Source organism: Pseudophryne corroboree, chromosome 7, assembly GCF_028390025.1.
Source record: "Pseudophryne corroboree isolate aPseCor3 chromosome 7, aPseCor3.hap2, whole genome shotgun sequence".
NCBI lineage: Eukaryota > Metazoa > Chordata > Amphibia > Anura > Myobatrachidae > Pseudophryne > Pseudophryne corroboree.
This window is the reverse complement of record NC_086450.1, coordinates 316,483,128-316,500,112: the sequence shown is the minus strand read 5'-3', so window position 1 is coordinate 316,500,112 and position 16,985 is coordinate 316,483,128. Positions and strand designations below refer to the sequence as shown.

Here is a 16,985-nt window from a genome sequence, read left to right as displayed (position 1 = left end):
AAAAGTATAAAATAGGTAGAGGGGCAATGGATAGAGCAGTGGTGGCTAACCTTGACACTCCAGCTGTTGTTGAACTACACATCCCAGCATGCCCTGCTACAGTTTTGCAATTTGACCTTGCTAAAACTGATGCAGGGCATGCTGGGATGTGTAGTTCAACAACAGCTGGAGTGTCGAGGTTAGCCATCACTGGGATAGAGCATTTGCTAACGAAATGGCTTGTTAAAAGGAGCTAACCGAGTTTGAATAGGGATCATCGTAGGCTGTGCGATGTCATGTTTCCAGGGCGATGCTGGTCTAGTATACAGAAAATTCTGTTACCCGGATGGACTGACCAAGTCAGAGTCAAGATCCTAACCCCATTGAGAACCTCTGGGACGAATTGGAGAGAGGGTGCATTCTAGACAAATTCAATCTACTTCAATGTCGCAGTACTTAAGGCGAAACGGCAGAACATACCGCCTGCTGTTGTCCAGGAACTTGTGGACAGTGTGCCAAGAAGGGTGTCTGCAGTAATGCACGTGGTGGACCTAAATAGGGGATGCATTCAGGTGCCGGGATGCCAGCGGTTATGTGACCGACAGCAGACTCCTGACACCACTCAGGAGACCAGTGCCGGATCACAGACAGCCGACATGCCGAAGGATAGTATCAGGGTTTAGGGTTAGCGCCACGTCAATAAAATCTCGATCTATTTGCTGTCAGAGTCCACTCACTTTTTTGTCTGCATGATGTAGAGGGTGATTCTCCGTGATGCACGGGACAGCTACACAAATTCATTCAACATTCTTCTCCAAAATATCTACATTTTAATTGCTCTTAAGTTATAGGGTAAGCATTGCTACTAAACAATTAAGTTTTCATATAACAGACCAGTTTAAAAGGCGAAAAAATTTAAAACCGTGTGATGCATGGGACTTTTTGTTCACTTTCTGGAGAATTGCCCTAAAATGGTACTGGAGCATCTACGGACTCTTAAGCTGGGTACGTACTGGCCGATATATCGGCTATTCAGTTGAATGGCCGATATATCACCGACACGTCGGCGGGTGTGTACCCTGTTATGTAACTCGTTGGCCCTGCATTAGAGCAGATGGCTGATATATCTACAGATATATTGGCGCATCATGCTGTGTGTACGGGTGGTCTGCAGACCACCCGTACACTTGCTGCAGAGGCTGTTGGTGACTAACATCACAACTGCACTGGCATGTAAATGTCCACACAGTTGTGGCGCCCGACACAACACATTGGGCCAGGGACCAGTAAGTGTGTATGCTGTACGGCCTATTGTGTACGCAGCATTAGGAAGATGAATGTAAAACTTGTCAAGCAGATTAAAAACCGAACTGTCCCCTTTTTGCACACCAGCCACAGACACCTGTCCTCTAGGCACGCATTTCTGCTGAGTACCATGATTGTGAATTATTTTATTTCTTCCTCGTCTCCCGCATAGCAAACCGTGTACATGTCATGTCGCACTACTGCTGATGAGCTCTTTGTCTATATTTATTGTTCTCGGTTGCTAATTACTGTGCTCCACAGGTGTTCAAACACTGTAACAACCCTATGTAATTAATTTTCTGCTCAGAGTTCCAGTGATATTGGATAAGGTTAATGACACACAGGTGTCTTGTATAAAACTCAGCTCCTGCACATAGCCAGCAGTTTGAACCCTGTGTTACTGGAACATAGGTAAGCTCAGTGCATATGTAAGCTCAATGTGCACACATCTAAGACTAAGGGGTCAAATCAATTAGCTGTGATGATTTCACGGGTGCGAGTCATCGCGGTGGCAGAAACCACACTTAACGGCAGCCTAAATTTGCATAAAAGTGCTCGCCACTCCTTAGAGGGTCGAGCAATTTCTGCTGCAGGGTACACTGGGCTGGCCAAGGAATAACATCGGGGTGTAGAGTAGGATCTTGATCCGAGGCACCAACAGGCTCAAAGCTTTGACTGTTCCCAAGATGCATAGCGCCGCCTCCTCTATAACCCCGCCTCCGTGCACAGGAGCTCAGTTTTGTAGTTGGTGCCTTACAGTAAGCAGGCAGTCAACAGGGGGGCTGCTCCTGCAGCCCTAAGAAAAGTATATTTCAGAAGAAAAGAAAGACTTCAAGGGCTGCAGCAGTGACTAGATGTCAGACAGACATCCCCTGCTGCAGCTCCATCACCCCCCAGCGGCGCTGTATACTCCCGCGCCCTGGTTGCCGGGTAACTACAGCGGAGGCTCCGGTGTTCTTCTCAGTTAGTCACACACACTCACCGCTGTACTCCGGGATCACGTGGCCGCATTCGAGGGGGTGGTAAGGGGTCTCTTTGGCCCGCTGTAATCGCGATCCGGCCTCGCGCGCGCTGGCGTGGACACTGTAAGGGGCAGACGCTCCACTAGCCACCAGGACACTGGGCACAGGTCGGTTTTCTTCAAAAACTGTTTGATTACAGCCCGTAGCGCCCGGTGGGGAAGCCAGCAAGGGGGATAAGGCTTTGTCCTGTAGCCCCAGCCCCAGGGCGCCATTTAGGCAAATGTTCCCGCCCTGGAGCTGCATATCTCTCTCCCTCACTTCCTGTCAGCCACCATTTCACGGAGCTGCGCTGTTCCTGGGACTGCTTGGGCAAATCCTCCTCCGTAAAGCCGCCTGCATGTCAGCGCTGTGCATTTGACAGGACACTGTAGATATAGATGTTTCACAAGATATACCTACAAGATATACCTACTGTGTATTTTTCTCTGTGATTTCTAGTCACCATATGTCTCTTGGATTCCCGGTGTGTGCTGATACACTATACTGGGAGTTCTTGCTAGATATAGTGCTGCAAATATTGTACTAGGTTGCCTAATATTGACCTTATTATTATGTCAGCTACATGGGGCAACGGGGCTGGGGCTGATCCCACATTGGGTGGAGGTGACGCTGCAGACACATTTGAGGAAACCATGGCAGCAGAGAGTTCAGGTTCTGGGGGTTCTTTTCCCCCCAGTGGGTTTGTAGCAACGGGGGTCCAAAGTGACCCGCCCTGGGCTACTTTCTCCACGTTATTAAATACGCTAGTAACTAAACTTACGCCCCCTGTGAGACCTCCTATGCCAGTACAGCAGTATATGGTCCCTGCAGTCAATCCGCCATGGGCAGATCAGATCTCTTCTCAGTTACAGCACTTGAACCAATCACTGACTAAAAAGAAGTCTAACTCTCGCCCACTAAGACGTCTTCTAAATGGGCCGCTATTTCCTCACAATTCACCACTGTTCCAGACACCACCTCTGATGAGGGTGGCGCATACACTTGACCCCACATACACTGACTCTGATGCTTCAGATGGGGAAGGACGGTCACAGGTGGATGTCCCTGATTTGATTGAGGCTATCAGGCTGATCCTTCAAGTTTCTGATGAACTAGAGCAGGCATGTCCAAACTGCGGCCCTCCAGCTGTTGAGAAACTACACATCCCAGCATGCCCTGACACAACTTTAGCATTCTCTGACAGCAAAACTGTGTCAGGGCATGCTGGGATATGTAGTTTCACAACAGCTGGAGGGCCGCAGTTTGGACATGCCTGAACTAGAGCCTGAGGCTGTTGCTAAAAATCCGGACAGATTTAAACGTAAGAAAGTGGTTAAATAAGTTTTACCTCATTCTCAGCACCTGGCTGACATACATCAGGAATCCTGGGAAAATCCAGGAACAAAGTTCACGCCGCACAAGAAAATGTTGGCCCGCTGTGGAGCTAAGTAAAAATTGGGAAACTCCTCCGCCTGTAGATTCTCAGGTGGCAAGATTAGTAGTTTCCTCAGCACTGCCGTCACCTCTCTGAAGGAACCGACGGATAGACGTGTGGAGGGTTGTTTAAAGGCGATTTACACCCTTACAGGGGCTGTGCATAGGCCAACCATTGCAGCAACAATGGGCTGTTGAAGCATGGGCTCAGGAGTTGGAGGCGGAGCTACGTTCCAACGCTTCTGATCATGCTAGACAATGTCTCGCATATATTACCACGGCTTCTCATTATCTTAAGGAGGCGGCTTCCAATGCCGGGGTGCTGGCGGCCAAGGCTGCTACTACGTCCATCTTGGCTCGACGTATCCTTTGGTTGAGATCCTGGTCTGTGGATCTGGATTCTAAGAAAACCCTGGAGGTGCTCCCTTTTAAGGGAGACATTCTTTTTGGGAAAGAACTCAATAATATTGTGGCTGACTTGGCATCTGCTAAAACAGCTTGCCTACAGAGTACGGTGCCGAAGGCTAAAAGTACTTTCTCTCGCCCCTTTCGTCATCCTGGAAAGGCAAAAGGTCAGGCGTACCCGAAACAAACTCGTACTTCCAAACCTGCTAATCCCAGACCCAAGTGGGCCTGGGCTGCCCGTCAGCCGGCTTCCAAAACAGACAAGCCTGCCGCATGGCGGGGCGGGCCTCCCTCTGGGGGATCCCAGGGTTGGGGGCCGACTTCTAGGGTTTGCCCAGGAATGGTTGAAGACCACTTCGATGCCTGGGTATGGGAAGTCGTCACTCGAGGTTACGCCCTATCCTTCAAGAAGAAACATCCCCCTCATCGATTTTTCCTGACAGACGTCCCTCCGGATCCGGTGAAGGCAAAAACTCTTCATTCGGTGGTAAAGTCCCTCCTGGACACAGGAGTGGTAGTACAGGTGCCTCTGGCTCAGAGAGGCAAGGGGTACTATTCACCGCTGTTTCTAGTCCCGAAACCGAACTGGTCCTCGCGGCCCATTCTCAATTTCAAGTCTTTGAACAAGTTTGTAAGTGTCTCCAAGTTTTGTATGGAAACTCTACGCTCTATTGTTCTGGCCTTGGAGCCTGGAGACTATATGGTCTCCCTGGACATACAGGATGCCTACCTGCATATTCCTATTGCAATGTCACATCAGCAGTACCTGAGGTTTGCGGTGGGCAACCTTCATTACCAATTTCGGGCATTACCCTTTCATTTGACCACGGCTCCGTGGGTATTCACAAAAGTCATGGCAGGAATTAAGACGTCAGGGGATCAGGATCCTCCCGTATCTAGATGACTTACTGATTCTGGCGAACTCCCAAGATAACCTCCTACGTCATTTGGATGTGACGATCCAGTTTATGCAAACTCACGGGTGGCTCGTCAACTGGAAGAAACCTTCCCTGGTCCCTGCTCAGAGCATGGTGCACCTGGGGGCATTGTTGAACACTCGCAACCAGCGGTTGTTCTTGTCTCGGTAGAAGGTCCGGAAACTTCAGGACAAGATTCGATGCTTCCTCTTTCGTCCGCTTATTCGGCAATGTAAGCACTAGGTCTCATGGTGTCGGCCTTCGACATGGTGGAGTACGCTCCATTCCATTCCCGCCCTCTTCAGAAGTGGATTCTGGACAAGTGGGTCGGCCTGCCTGACTGGATCAGATCTCAAGTGATCTCCTTGTCTCCGGAAGTCCGTCTGTCACTGAGCTGGTGGCTTCAGGACCAACGATTGGGCAGGGGTCGTCCCTTCTGGATCTCCAACTGGGTCCTTCTGACGATGGATGCCAGTCTGAGGGGTTGGGGTACGGTGTTGGAGCAACACTCCCTTCAGGGTCAGTGGATCAAGGAGGAGTCTCTCCTCCCGATAAACATTCTGAAACTGCGGGCAGTGTTCAATTCACTGAACTTGGCCCAGCATTTGATACAGAACAGACCTGTTCAGGTACAGTCGGACAACGCCACCACGGTGGCATACATCAATCATCAAGGCGGCACTCGAAGCTGCATGGCAATGATGAGGGAAGTATCAAGGATTCTTCAGTGGGTGGAACGCTATCTGCCAGCCATATCGGCAGTGTTCATTCCGGGGATCCTAAACTGGGTAGTGGACTTTCTCAGTTGTCGGGACGTGCACGCCGGAGGGTGGAGCCTCCATTCAGAAGTGTTTCAACTCCTAGTGGACAGGTGGGGCCTTCCAGATGTGTACCTGATGGCGTATCGACACAATCACAAGGTTCCGGTTTTCGGAGCAAGGACCAGGGATCCTCAAGCAGCGTTCGTGGACCACTGGCAATTCCATGGAACTTTCAGCTGCCATACATGTTCCCTCCAGTGTCACTTCTGCCCAGAGTAATAAGGAAGTTCAATCAAGAAGGAGGAATACTACTTCTGATCGCTCCAGCGTGGCCCAGACGGCACTGGTTCTCTGATCTACAGGGCCTCTCGCTAGATCGTCCCCTTCTACTTCCACAACGACCAGACCTCCTCGTTCAGGGCCCTTGTGTTACCAGGATTTGGCATGACTGGCTTTGACGGCGTGGATCTTGAAGCTTCCGTCTTGAGGGCCAATGTTTTTTCTGAGGCGGTCATTCAAACTAGGTTGAAGGCCCGTAAGCCAGCTTCTGCTCTGATTTACCATAGGGTCTGGAATTCTTACTTTACTTGGTGCGTGTCTAATAACCATGATGTTTACAAGTTTCGTACGGCCAAACTCTTGGCCTTCCTACAACAGGGCTTGGATTTAGGCCTTCGTCTGGCCTCCCTCAAGGTTCACATTTCTGCCTTGTCTGTATGGTTTCAGAGAAAGATTGCTACCCTGCCTGATGTTCATACTTTCACTCACTCAGGGGGTGTTACGGATTCAGCCTCCTTACGTGCCACCTGTGGCCCCTTGGGATTTATCGGTGGTTCTGGAGGCCTTGCAAGAGTATCCGTTTGAACCTCCTGCATCTGCAGAGCTTAAGTGGCTTTTCCTTAAGGTTTTATTTTTGCTGGCTATTGCCTCTGCTAGACGGGTCTCGGACTTAGGTGCATTATCCTGTAAGTCCCCCTATCTGATTTTTCACCGTGACCGGGCGGTTCTTAGAACGCGCCCTGGCTATTTGCCTAAGGTGGTATCTTTCTTCCACCTTAACCAGGAGATTGTGGTTCCGGCCTTTAGTTCTCCCGAGTTGTCCTCCAAAGAGCTGTCTTTGGATGTGGTATGGGCTCTCCATATCTATGTGAAGATATCTGCATCCTTTAGGAAGTCGGATTCTTATTTTGTACGGTTTGGTTTTCACAAACGTGGCTGGCCTGCTAACAAGCAGACCTTGGCCAGATGGATTAGAATGGTAATTGCACATGCTTATGTACAGGCTGGTCTTCCAGCTCCTGCTACCATCAAAGCCCATTCTACTCGGTCGGTCGGACCTTCTTGGGCAGCCCGCCGTGGTGCGACCCTTGAACAATTGTGCAAGGCGGCTACGTGGTCCTCAGTGAACACGTTCATAAGGTTCTATGCCTTCGATACTTCCGCCTCCCAGGATGCTTCCTTTGGACGCCGGGTTCTTGTGCCCGCTACAGTGCGTCCCCTCCCATAAGGAACTGCTTTAGGACATCCCCGATGTTATTCCTTGTGGAGCCCAGTGTACCCCGCAGCAGAAAACGAGATTTATGGTAAGAACTTACCGTTGTTAAATCTTTCTACGAGGTACACTGGGCTCCACAAGGCGCCCACCCTGACGCACTTAGCTTCTTTGGGTTGGTATGACATTAGCCGCTGACACCCTCTCCTGTCGTGAGTGTATGGTGTGTGTGGCTACTAATGATTGTCTCTGTTACCTGCATTGGACAGGTTAATGAAAACTGAGCTCCTGTGCACGGAGGCGGGGTTATAGAGGAGGCCGCGCTATGCATCTTGGGAACAGTCAAAGCTTTGAGTCTGTTGGTGCCTCAGATCAAGATCCTACTCTACACCCCGATGTTATTCCTTGTGGAGCCCAGTGTACCTCGCAGAAAGAGATTTAACAATGGTAAGTTCTTACCATAAATCTCATTTTTGGGCAAATTGGGGCTGATACCAGCCAACGAAGGGTGCGAGATCAGGTGCTGTTGCCAGGGTGGAAATGCCGCAGCAACGACACATCGCACTCTTTGGGGCTAATTGGATCGACCCCTATGGGTGAGATGTATCAAGCCTTCTAAAGAGTGGACAAGTAGAAAAATTGCCCATAGTAATCAATCAGATTCTACCTATCATTTTATAAAATGCCCTTAATAAATGCTACCTAGAAGCATAAAGGTTACTATGGGCAACTTCTCCACATGTCCTCTCTTTAGAATGTTGGATACATTTTGCCCAATGTTTGATCAAGTTAAGACCATTCTACAACTGTAGTCTATATGTGGTATCTTCTGTTTATTAAACTTGTAGCAACAGCAAATGTACTGTAATATCTGTGCCTGCCACTAAGCGTTCTGGTTGTTCCCATAGGCATCCACTGGCTACGTTTTTTCACCTATTTTTTCGAATTGGTGCTATTGTTGTTTATTTGTTCTGTGACTGGTTCAGCAAAAGCTTTGTCACGTGCTTTGTCACTATCCTGCTCCTTCTGTCCTTTGACTTTTGGTCTGTCAAGGTAAGGTCCTGTCACTTTACACCTACTACATTTATTTCATTAACATTTTCTGTCCCTAACCTGCATTGAGGAACTAATTGGGATTCTCCCTTTACCAAACTAATTTGAATGTTGCTTAGTGTCATATTTGTTCTGTAACTAAAATAAAGCATATGTTAAAATAGTTTGTGCAAATAAAATAAAGAACAAAATAAACACTTAGTGACCCAAATCACGTGAAATAAACATATACATACAAAAACATATGGTTGGCAGCCTCCTTGTAGAATACACCTGTTTAAGTGTGAAGTACAGATGTCTCCTCATACACTGGGGTTGATTCAATTCAAGCCGAATTGAATAGGGCTGGGAGGGATCTCCCAGAGCTATTCAGTTCAGCGCAATGTTAAGTTGGAGAATGCCGGTTCTCGCACCTTTAACCACTTGCCTGGCATTGTCGCATCAGATGCGAATATACCAGCAAGTGTTTTATCTGACCTGGTCGCACAGGATGCGACCAGTCAGATAAACAGTGTTAGCAGCGGCAGGGAAAGGAAACTTCCCTCCGCTGCTGCTCTCAGAGGGGCCCCGTGTACCTGGCGGCTGTCTGGGGTGTAAAAGGTAAGGTCGTGATGTTTCCGATGTTACCGATCTTCCCAACCGATGTTTGAGAAATAATTGAAGACATTTTTTTTTTCTCTAACGTCCTAGTGGATGCTGGGGACTCCGTAAGGACCATGGGGAATAGACAGGCTCCGCAGGAGACTGGGCACTCTAAGAAAGATTTAGTACTACTGGTGTGCACTGGCTCCTCCCTCTATGCCCCTCCTCCAGACCTCAGTTAGAATCTGTGCCCGGAAGGAGCTGGGTGCATTTTAGTGAGCTCTCCTGAGCTTGCTATTAAGAAAGTATTTTAGTTAGATTTTTTATTTTCAGAGAGCTTCTGCTGGCAACAGACTCTTTGCTACGTGGGACTGAGGGGAGAGAAGCAAACCTACTAACTGCGGCTAGGTTGCGCTTCTTAGGCTACTGGACACCATTAGCTCCAGAGGGATCGAACACAGGAACTTAACCTTGGTCGTCCGTTCCCGGAGCCGCGCCGCCGTCCCCCTTGCAGAGCCAAAAGACAGAAGCCGGCGGGTTGAAGCAAGAAGACGTCAAAATCGGCGGCAGAAGACTCCTGTCTTCATACGAGGTAGCGCATTGCTCCCACACTAACCCACACACTCCAGTCACTGTAGGGTGCAGGGCGCAGGGGGGGGCGCCCTGGGCAGCAATTGAGTACCTCATGGCAAAAAGCAGCATATGTACAGCTGGGCACTGTAATATGCATGAGCCCCCACCATTATTTTTACACAGAAACGCGGGACAGAAGCCCGCCGCTGAGGGGGTGGGGCTTCTTCCTCAGCACTCACCAGCGCCATTTTCTCTCCACAACTCCGCTGAGAGGAAGCTCCCCAGGCTCTCCCCTGCAGACTCACGGTAGAAAGTGGGTGAAAAAGAGAGGGGGGGGGGGGGGGCACATAAATTTGGCGTAAAAACAATATATACAGCAGCTACTGGGTTAACACTAAGTTACTGTGTGATTCCTGGGTCATATAGCTCTGGGGTGTGTGCTGGCATACTCTCTCTCTGTCTCTCCAAAGGGCCTTGTGGGGGAACTGTCTTCAAATAGAGCATTCCCTGAGTGTGTGGTGTGTCGGTACGTATGTGTCGACATATCTGAGGTAAAAGGCTCCCCTAAGGAGGAGATAGAGCAAAATATGTGTGTGTGAGGGTGTCTCCGTCGACAACGCCGACACCTGTTTGGATATGTGTAAGTGCTAAGGTGAATTTATTGCACAAAAGATTAGAGAACAGACAGGAAATCTACCCATGTCTGTCCCTATGGCGCAGAGACCTTCAGAGTCTCACAATGCTCACTATCCAAAATAATAAACACTGATATCGACACGGAGTTTGACTCCAGTGTCGACTACGATAATGCAAAGTGACAGCCAAAATGGCAGAGAAGTATTCAATATATGATTATTGTAATAAAAGATGATTTGCATATCACTGATGACTCATTGTCCCTGACACAAGGGTACACATGTTTAGGGGGAAGAAAGCTGAGGTAAATTTCCCTCCTCTCATGAGGAAAAAGAGCGGGAATCTCCAGACAAGAGACTGCAGCTTCCCACAAAGAATTCTCAGGCAATATCCTTTCCCCACTAGGGCCAGGATGTGATGGGAATCTTCCCTTTGGGTGTCACGTTTGCAAAGAAGGTAGCCCTAGCTATTCTCAGGGATCCTGCAGATAGCGTGCGCATTCTGGTACACTACTCAGACCGGCGATTGTGTCGGCATGGGTTCATAGCGCTGGGGCGGCGTGGAAGTACCTTATCAGCAGAAATTGAGACCCTAGTATATATATATATATATATATATATATATATATAATGTATGTTTGTATATAGAGAGATATGTATATATATTAAAGATGCTGTCTTAAGAGATATATATAATCAAACATGCCCAAAGAGACATGAGTATACTGGGTCCTAGAGTCAAAGCTATGTCGATTTCTGCTTGACGTGTCCTGTAGAATATGCAATGGACAGATGATGCCAACTTAAGTGGCATATGGAAGGCTGAGGATTGTGTGGAGAAGGGTTCTCGGACCTGGTCTCCACGGCTATAGCTGGTAATTCGGATATTTTGCCTTATATTCCTGCACAGCCTAGGAAAGCACGTCATTATCAAATGCAGCTTTTCGAACAAAGAAACAAGAAAGTCCGAGGTGCGTCCTTTCTTGCCAGAGGCGGGGCCAGAGGAAAGAAGCTGCACACCACAGCTAGTTCCCAGGAACAGAAGTCCTCCCCGGCCTCTATGAAAATCCACCGCATGTCGCTGGGGCTCCACAGACGGAGCTAGGCCCGGTGGGGGCACGCTTTTGTAAGTTCTGCAACAAGTGGGTTCACTCCCTGTTAGATCCCTGGGAAATAGATATTGTGTCTCAGGGATACAAGCTGGATTTTGAGAAGATGCCTCCTCACTGACGGCCCTGCCGGCTTCCCCCCACGAGAGGGAAACAGGGTTAACTGCAATTCACAAATTGTATCTTCAACAGGTGGTGGTCAAGGTTCCCCTCCTTCGACAAGGAGGGGGTTATTATTCGACCATGTGGTAGTCCCGAAACCAGACGGTTCGGTCAGACCCATATTGAATTTAAAATCCCTGAACATATACCTGAAAAGGTTCAAGTTCAAGATGGAACCGCTAAGAGCGGTCGTTACAAGCCTGAAAGGGGGAGATTTTATCGTGACTCGGGACATAAAGGAGGCATACCTTCATGTCCCCATTTATCCACCTCATCAGGCGTACCTCAGAATTGCGGTACGGGATTGTCATTACCAATTTCAGACGTTGCCGTTTGGTCTCTCCACGGCCCTGAGAATAATCACCAAGGTAATGGCGGAAATGATGGTGCTCCTGCGGAAGCAAGGTGTCACTATTATCACGTACTTGGACGATCTCCTCATAAAAGCGAGATCAAGAGAGCAGTGGCTGAACAGCGTATCACTTTCTCTGGAAGTGTAACGGCAACACGGCTGGATTCTATATATTCCAAAGTCGCAGTTGGTTCCTACAGCTCATCTGCCTCTCCTAGGCATGATCCTAGACACAGACCAGAAAAGGGGTTTATCTCCCGATAGAGAGAGCTCAGGAGCTCGTGACACTGGTCAGGAATCTATTAAAACCAAAACAGGTGTCAGTGCATCACTGCACTCGAGTCCTGGGAAGGATGGTGGCATCATACGAGGCCATTCCTTTCGGCAGGTTCCATGAGAGGACCTTCTAATGGGACTTACTGGACAAAGTGGTCCGGATCACATCTTTAGATGCATCGGTTAATCACCCTATCCCCCGGGGCCAGGGTGTCTCTCCTGTGGTGGCTGCAGAGTACTCACCTTCTCGAGGGCCGCAGGTTCGGCATTCAGGACTGGGTCCTGGTGACCACGGATGCAAGCCTCCGAGGGTGGGGGGCAGTCACTCAGGGAAGAAGTTTCCAAGGGCTGTGGTCAAGTCAGGAGACTTGCCTTCACATCAATATCCTGGAACTAAGGGCCATATACAACGCCCTAAGTCAAGCGAAGACCCTGCTTCGCAACCAATCGGTGCTGATCCAATCAGACAACATCACCGCAGTGGCTCATGTAAACCGCCAAGGCGGCACAAGGAGCAGGGTGGCGAGAAGCCACCAGAATTCTTCGATGGGCGGAGAATCACGTAAGAGCACTGTCAGCAGTGTTCATTCCGGGAGTGGACAACTGGGAAGCAGACTTCCTCAGCAGGCACGACCTACACCCGGGAGAGGGGGGACTTCATCAAGAAGTCTTCGCGCAGATTGTGGGTCGGTGGGAACTGCCACAGGTGGACATGATGGCATCCCACCTCAACAGAAAGCTACAGAGGTATTGCGCCAGGTCAAGAGACTCTCAGGCGATAGCTGTAGACGCACTGGTGACACCGTGGATGTTCCAGTCGGTTTATGTGTTTCCTCCTCTTCCTCTCTTACCCAAGGTGCTGAGAATCATAAGGAAAAGAGGAGTGAGAACAATACTAATTGTTCCGGATTGGCCAAGAAGGACTTGGTATCCAGAGCTGCAAGAAATGCTCACAGAGGACCCATGGCCTCTGCTTCTAGGGCAGGATCTGTTGCAGCAGGGACCTTGTCTGTTCCAAGACTTACCGCAGCTGCGTTTGACGGCATGGCGGTTGAACGCCGGATCCTAGTAGAAAAAAAGGGATTCCGGATGACGTTATTCCTACGCGGATAAAGGCTAGGAAGGACGTGACGGCTAAACATTATCACTGTATACGGCGAAAATATGTTGCTGGGTGTGAGGCCAGGAATGCCTCTACAGAGGAATTCCAGCTGGGCCGTTTCCTTCACTTCCTACAGTCGGGAGCGACTTTGGGCCTAAAATTGGGGTCCATTAAGGTCCAGATTTCGGCCCTATCCATTTTCTTTCATAAAAAAAACTAGCTTCTCTACCTGAAGTTCAGACGTTTGTAAAGGGAGTGCTGCATATTCAGCCCCCTTTTGTGCCACCAGTGGCACATTGGGATCTTAATGTGGTGTTGAGTTTCCTGAAATCTCACTGGTTTGAGCCACTTAAGACCGTGGAGTTAAAATATCTCACGTGGAAAGTGGTCATGCTATTGGCCTTAGCTTCGGCTAGGCGTGTGTCAGAATTGGCGGCTTTGTCATGTGAAAGCCCCTATCTGGTTTTCCATATGGACAGGGCAGAATTACGGACTCGTCCGCAATTTCTGCCAAAGGTGGTGTCATCTTTTCATTTGAACCAACCTATGGTGGTGCCTGCGGCTACTCGTGACTTGGAGGATTCCAAGTTACTAGATGTAGTCAGGGCATTGAAGATTTATGTAGCCAGAACGGCTGGAGTCAGGAAAACTGACTCGCTGTTTATCCTGTATGCATCCAACAAGCTGGGTGCTCCTGCTTCAAAGCAAACTATTGTTCGCTGGATCTGTAACACGATTCAGCAGGCTCATTCTGCGGCTGGTTGCCGCCTCCAAAATCCGTAAAAGCCCATTCCACAAGGAAGGTGGGCTCTTCTTGGGCGGCTGCCCGAGGGGTCTCGGCATTACAGCTTTGCCGAGCAGCTACTTGGTCGGGTTCAAACCCCTTTGCAAAGTTCTACAAGTTTGATACCCTGGCTGAGGAGGACCTTGTGTTTGCTCATTCGGTGCTGCAGAGTCATCCGCACTCTCCCGCCCGTTTGGGAGCTTTGGTATAATCCCCATGGTCCTTACGGAGTCCCCAGCATCCACTAGGACGTTAGAGAAAATAAGATTTTACTCACCGGTAAATCTATTTCTCGTAGTCCGTAGTGGATGCTGGGCGCCCGTCCCAAGTGCAGACTTTCTGCAATACGTGTATATAGTTATTGCTTAATAAGGGGTTATCTTATGTTGGCATCCGTGGTTGACGCTTTGTTGTTGTTCATACTGTTAACTGGGTATGTTATCACAAGTTATACGGTGTGATTGGTGTGGCTGGTATGAGTCTTACCCTGGATTCCAAAATCCTTTCCTTGTAATGTCAGCTCTTCCGGGCACAGTTTCCTTAACTGAGGTCTGGAGGAGGGGCATAGAGGGAGGAGCCAGTGCACACCAGTAGTACTAAATCTTTCTTAGAGTGCCCAGTCTCCTGCAGAGCCCGTCTATTCCCCATGGTCCTTACGGAGTCCCCAGCATCCACTACGGACTACGAGAAATAGATTTACCGGTGAGTAAAATCTTATTTATTTTTTTTAAAAACTAAAATAATTTTGGATAAGGTTAAATTCATATTCTTTACCTAATTCACTCATAAAAAAACCTGACCATTTCTGAGTCAGTTAAGTGGTTAAACATGAGGGTATATTTACTAATATTCGTGTATTAGCCGTTTTTAAGGGTGTTTGAACTCGAATGGTATCGGGTGCATTTTACTGCAACTTTTTGAATCCTGATACGGTCATTTACTAAGCTGCCGAGTTTGCAACATTCGTCTTTTCCGATGTCTATGTGATTCGTAATGTCAGGCAGTGTTTTACGGGAGTGATGAGTAAAACACTGCCTGACAAAACACAAGGAATCCCGGCCGGATCTGTGAGATCCGTGCAGGGCTTCATTGTGCACCTTTAAAAAAAAAAATGTAAGTGTTAAAAATCAAGAGAAAAATTGCGTGGGGTCCCCCCTCCTAAGCTAAACCAACCTCGGGCTCTTTGAGCCGGTCCTGGTTGAAAAGATGTGGGAAAAAAATTGGCAGGGGTTCCCCCATATTTTAACAACCAGCACCGGGCTCTGCGCCTGGTCCTGGTACCAAAAATACGGGGGGCAAAAAGCGTAGGGGTCCCCCGTATTTTTAACACCAGCACCGGGCTCCACTAGTCAGAGAGATAATGCCACAGCCGGGGGACACTTTTATATAGGTCCCTGCGGCCCTGGCATTAAATCGCTAACTAGTCACCCCTGGCCGGGGTACCCTGGAGGAATGTGGACCCCTAAAATCAAGGGGTCCCCCCCTCCAGCAATCCAAGGGCCAGGGGTGAAGCCCGAGGCTGTACCCCCATCCAAGGGCTGCGGATGGGGGGCTGATAGCCATGTGTAAAAATAAGAATATTGTTTTTTGTAGCAGTACTACAAGTCCCAGCAAGCCTCCCCCGCAAGCTGGTACTTGGAGAACCACAAGTACCAGCATGCGGTGGAAAAACGGGCCCGCTGGTACCTGTAGTACTACTACAAAAAAAATACCCAAATAAAAACAGAACTCGCACACCTTGAAAGTAAAACTTTATTACATACATGCACACCTACATTCACACATACTTACCTATGTTCACACGTGGCTCGGTCCACTTCTCCAAGTAGAATCCATGGGGTACCTGAAAATAAAATTATACTCACACAATCCAGTGTAGATCGGTCCTCTTTGCGGTCAGCGGTTGAGGTTACTCGCGGTCAACCGCTGACCACAAAGTTCCCACCATTGGATACAATGGTGCGCCTATGCGCTACATAGTATCTCTGCCGTGCGCAGCCTGAGTGACAGCTCAGGAGCGCACAGGCAATCAGGAGAGTGCCACGACGTGGTGCTCCCTGATTGGCTGAAGGGACCCTCTTTGACAGGAGTCATGGGGGGTCTCGGCAGTCGGGGAAAGGGGTCCCATGTGTAAACATGGGACCCCTTTCAGTGCGTGGTTCGTGTTTTTCGGTTTGTTTTTTTGCCAAGTACGTGGATTACAAGCTCAGAAGAGGACAGATCTACACTGGATTGTGTGAGTATCATTTTATTTTCAGGTACCCCATGGATTCTACTTGGAGAAGTGGACCGAGCCGCTTGTGAACATAAGTAAGTATGTGTGAATGTAGGTGTGCATGTATGTAATAAAGTTTTACTTTCAAGGTATGGGAGTTCTGTTTTTATTTGGGTATTTTTTTTGTAGTAGTACTACAGGTACCAGCGGGCCCGTTTTTCCACCGCATGCTGGTACTTGTGGTTCTCCAAGTACCAGCTTGCGGGGGAGGCTTGCTGGGACTTGTAGTACTGCTACAAAAAACAATATTCTTATTTTTACACATGGCTATCAGCCCCCTATCCGCAGCCCTTGGATGGGGAGGACAGCCTCAGGCTTCACCCCTGGCCTTTGGGTGGCTGGAGGGGGGGGACCCCTTGATTTTAGGGGTCCCCACTCCTCCAGGGTACCCCGGCCAGGGGTGACTAGTTAGTGATTTAATGCCAGGGCCGCAGGGACCTATATAAAAATGTCCCCCGGCTGTGGCATTATCTCGCTGACTAGTGGAGCCCGGGGCTGGTGTTAAAAATACGGGGGACCCCTACGCTTTTTGTCCCCCGTATTTTTGGCACCAGGACCAGGCGCATAGCCCGGTGCTGGTTGTTAAAATATGGGGGATCCCCAGTCAATTTTTTCCCCATATTTTTGCAACCAGGACCGCCTCAAAGAGCCTGAGGCTGGTTTTGCTTAGATGGGGGGACCCCACGCAATTTTTTTTTTTTACGTTTTTACACTAAACGACCCTTTCCCATAGATAACCATGCACAGATCTCACTGATCCGTGCATGATTATCCAAACTCGCCAGGAA

The 16,985-nt window shown here is 49.0% G+C and overlaps 1 protein-coding gene across 6 annotated transcripts in view; it reads left to right on the top strand.

Moving 5' to 3' along the window:
- Positions 1–16,985, top strand: part of TVP23A (trans-golgi network vesicle protein 23 homolog A) — a 138,683-nt gene that overhangs the window by 38,783 nt on the left and 82,915 nt on the right. For all 6 annotated transcript variants that reach the window (XR_010182058.1, XM_063934283.1, XM_063934285.1 and 3 more), the window contains exon 3: positions 8,203–8,347. Coding sequence is in view for 5 of the 6 variants with exons in the window: in XM_063934283.1 (XP_063790353.1) it covers positions 8,203–8,347 (145 nt within the window). In the remaining variant the exon portion in view is untranslated. The remainder of the gene's footprint in view (positions 1–8,202; positions 8,348–16,985) is intronic.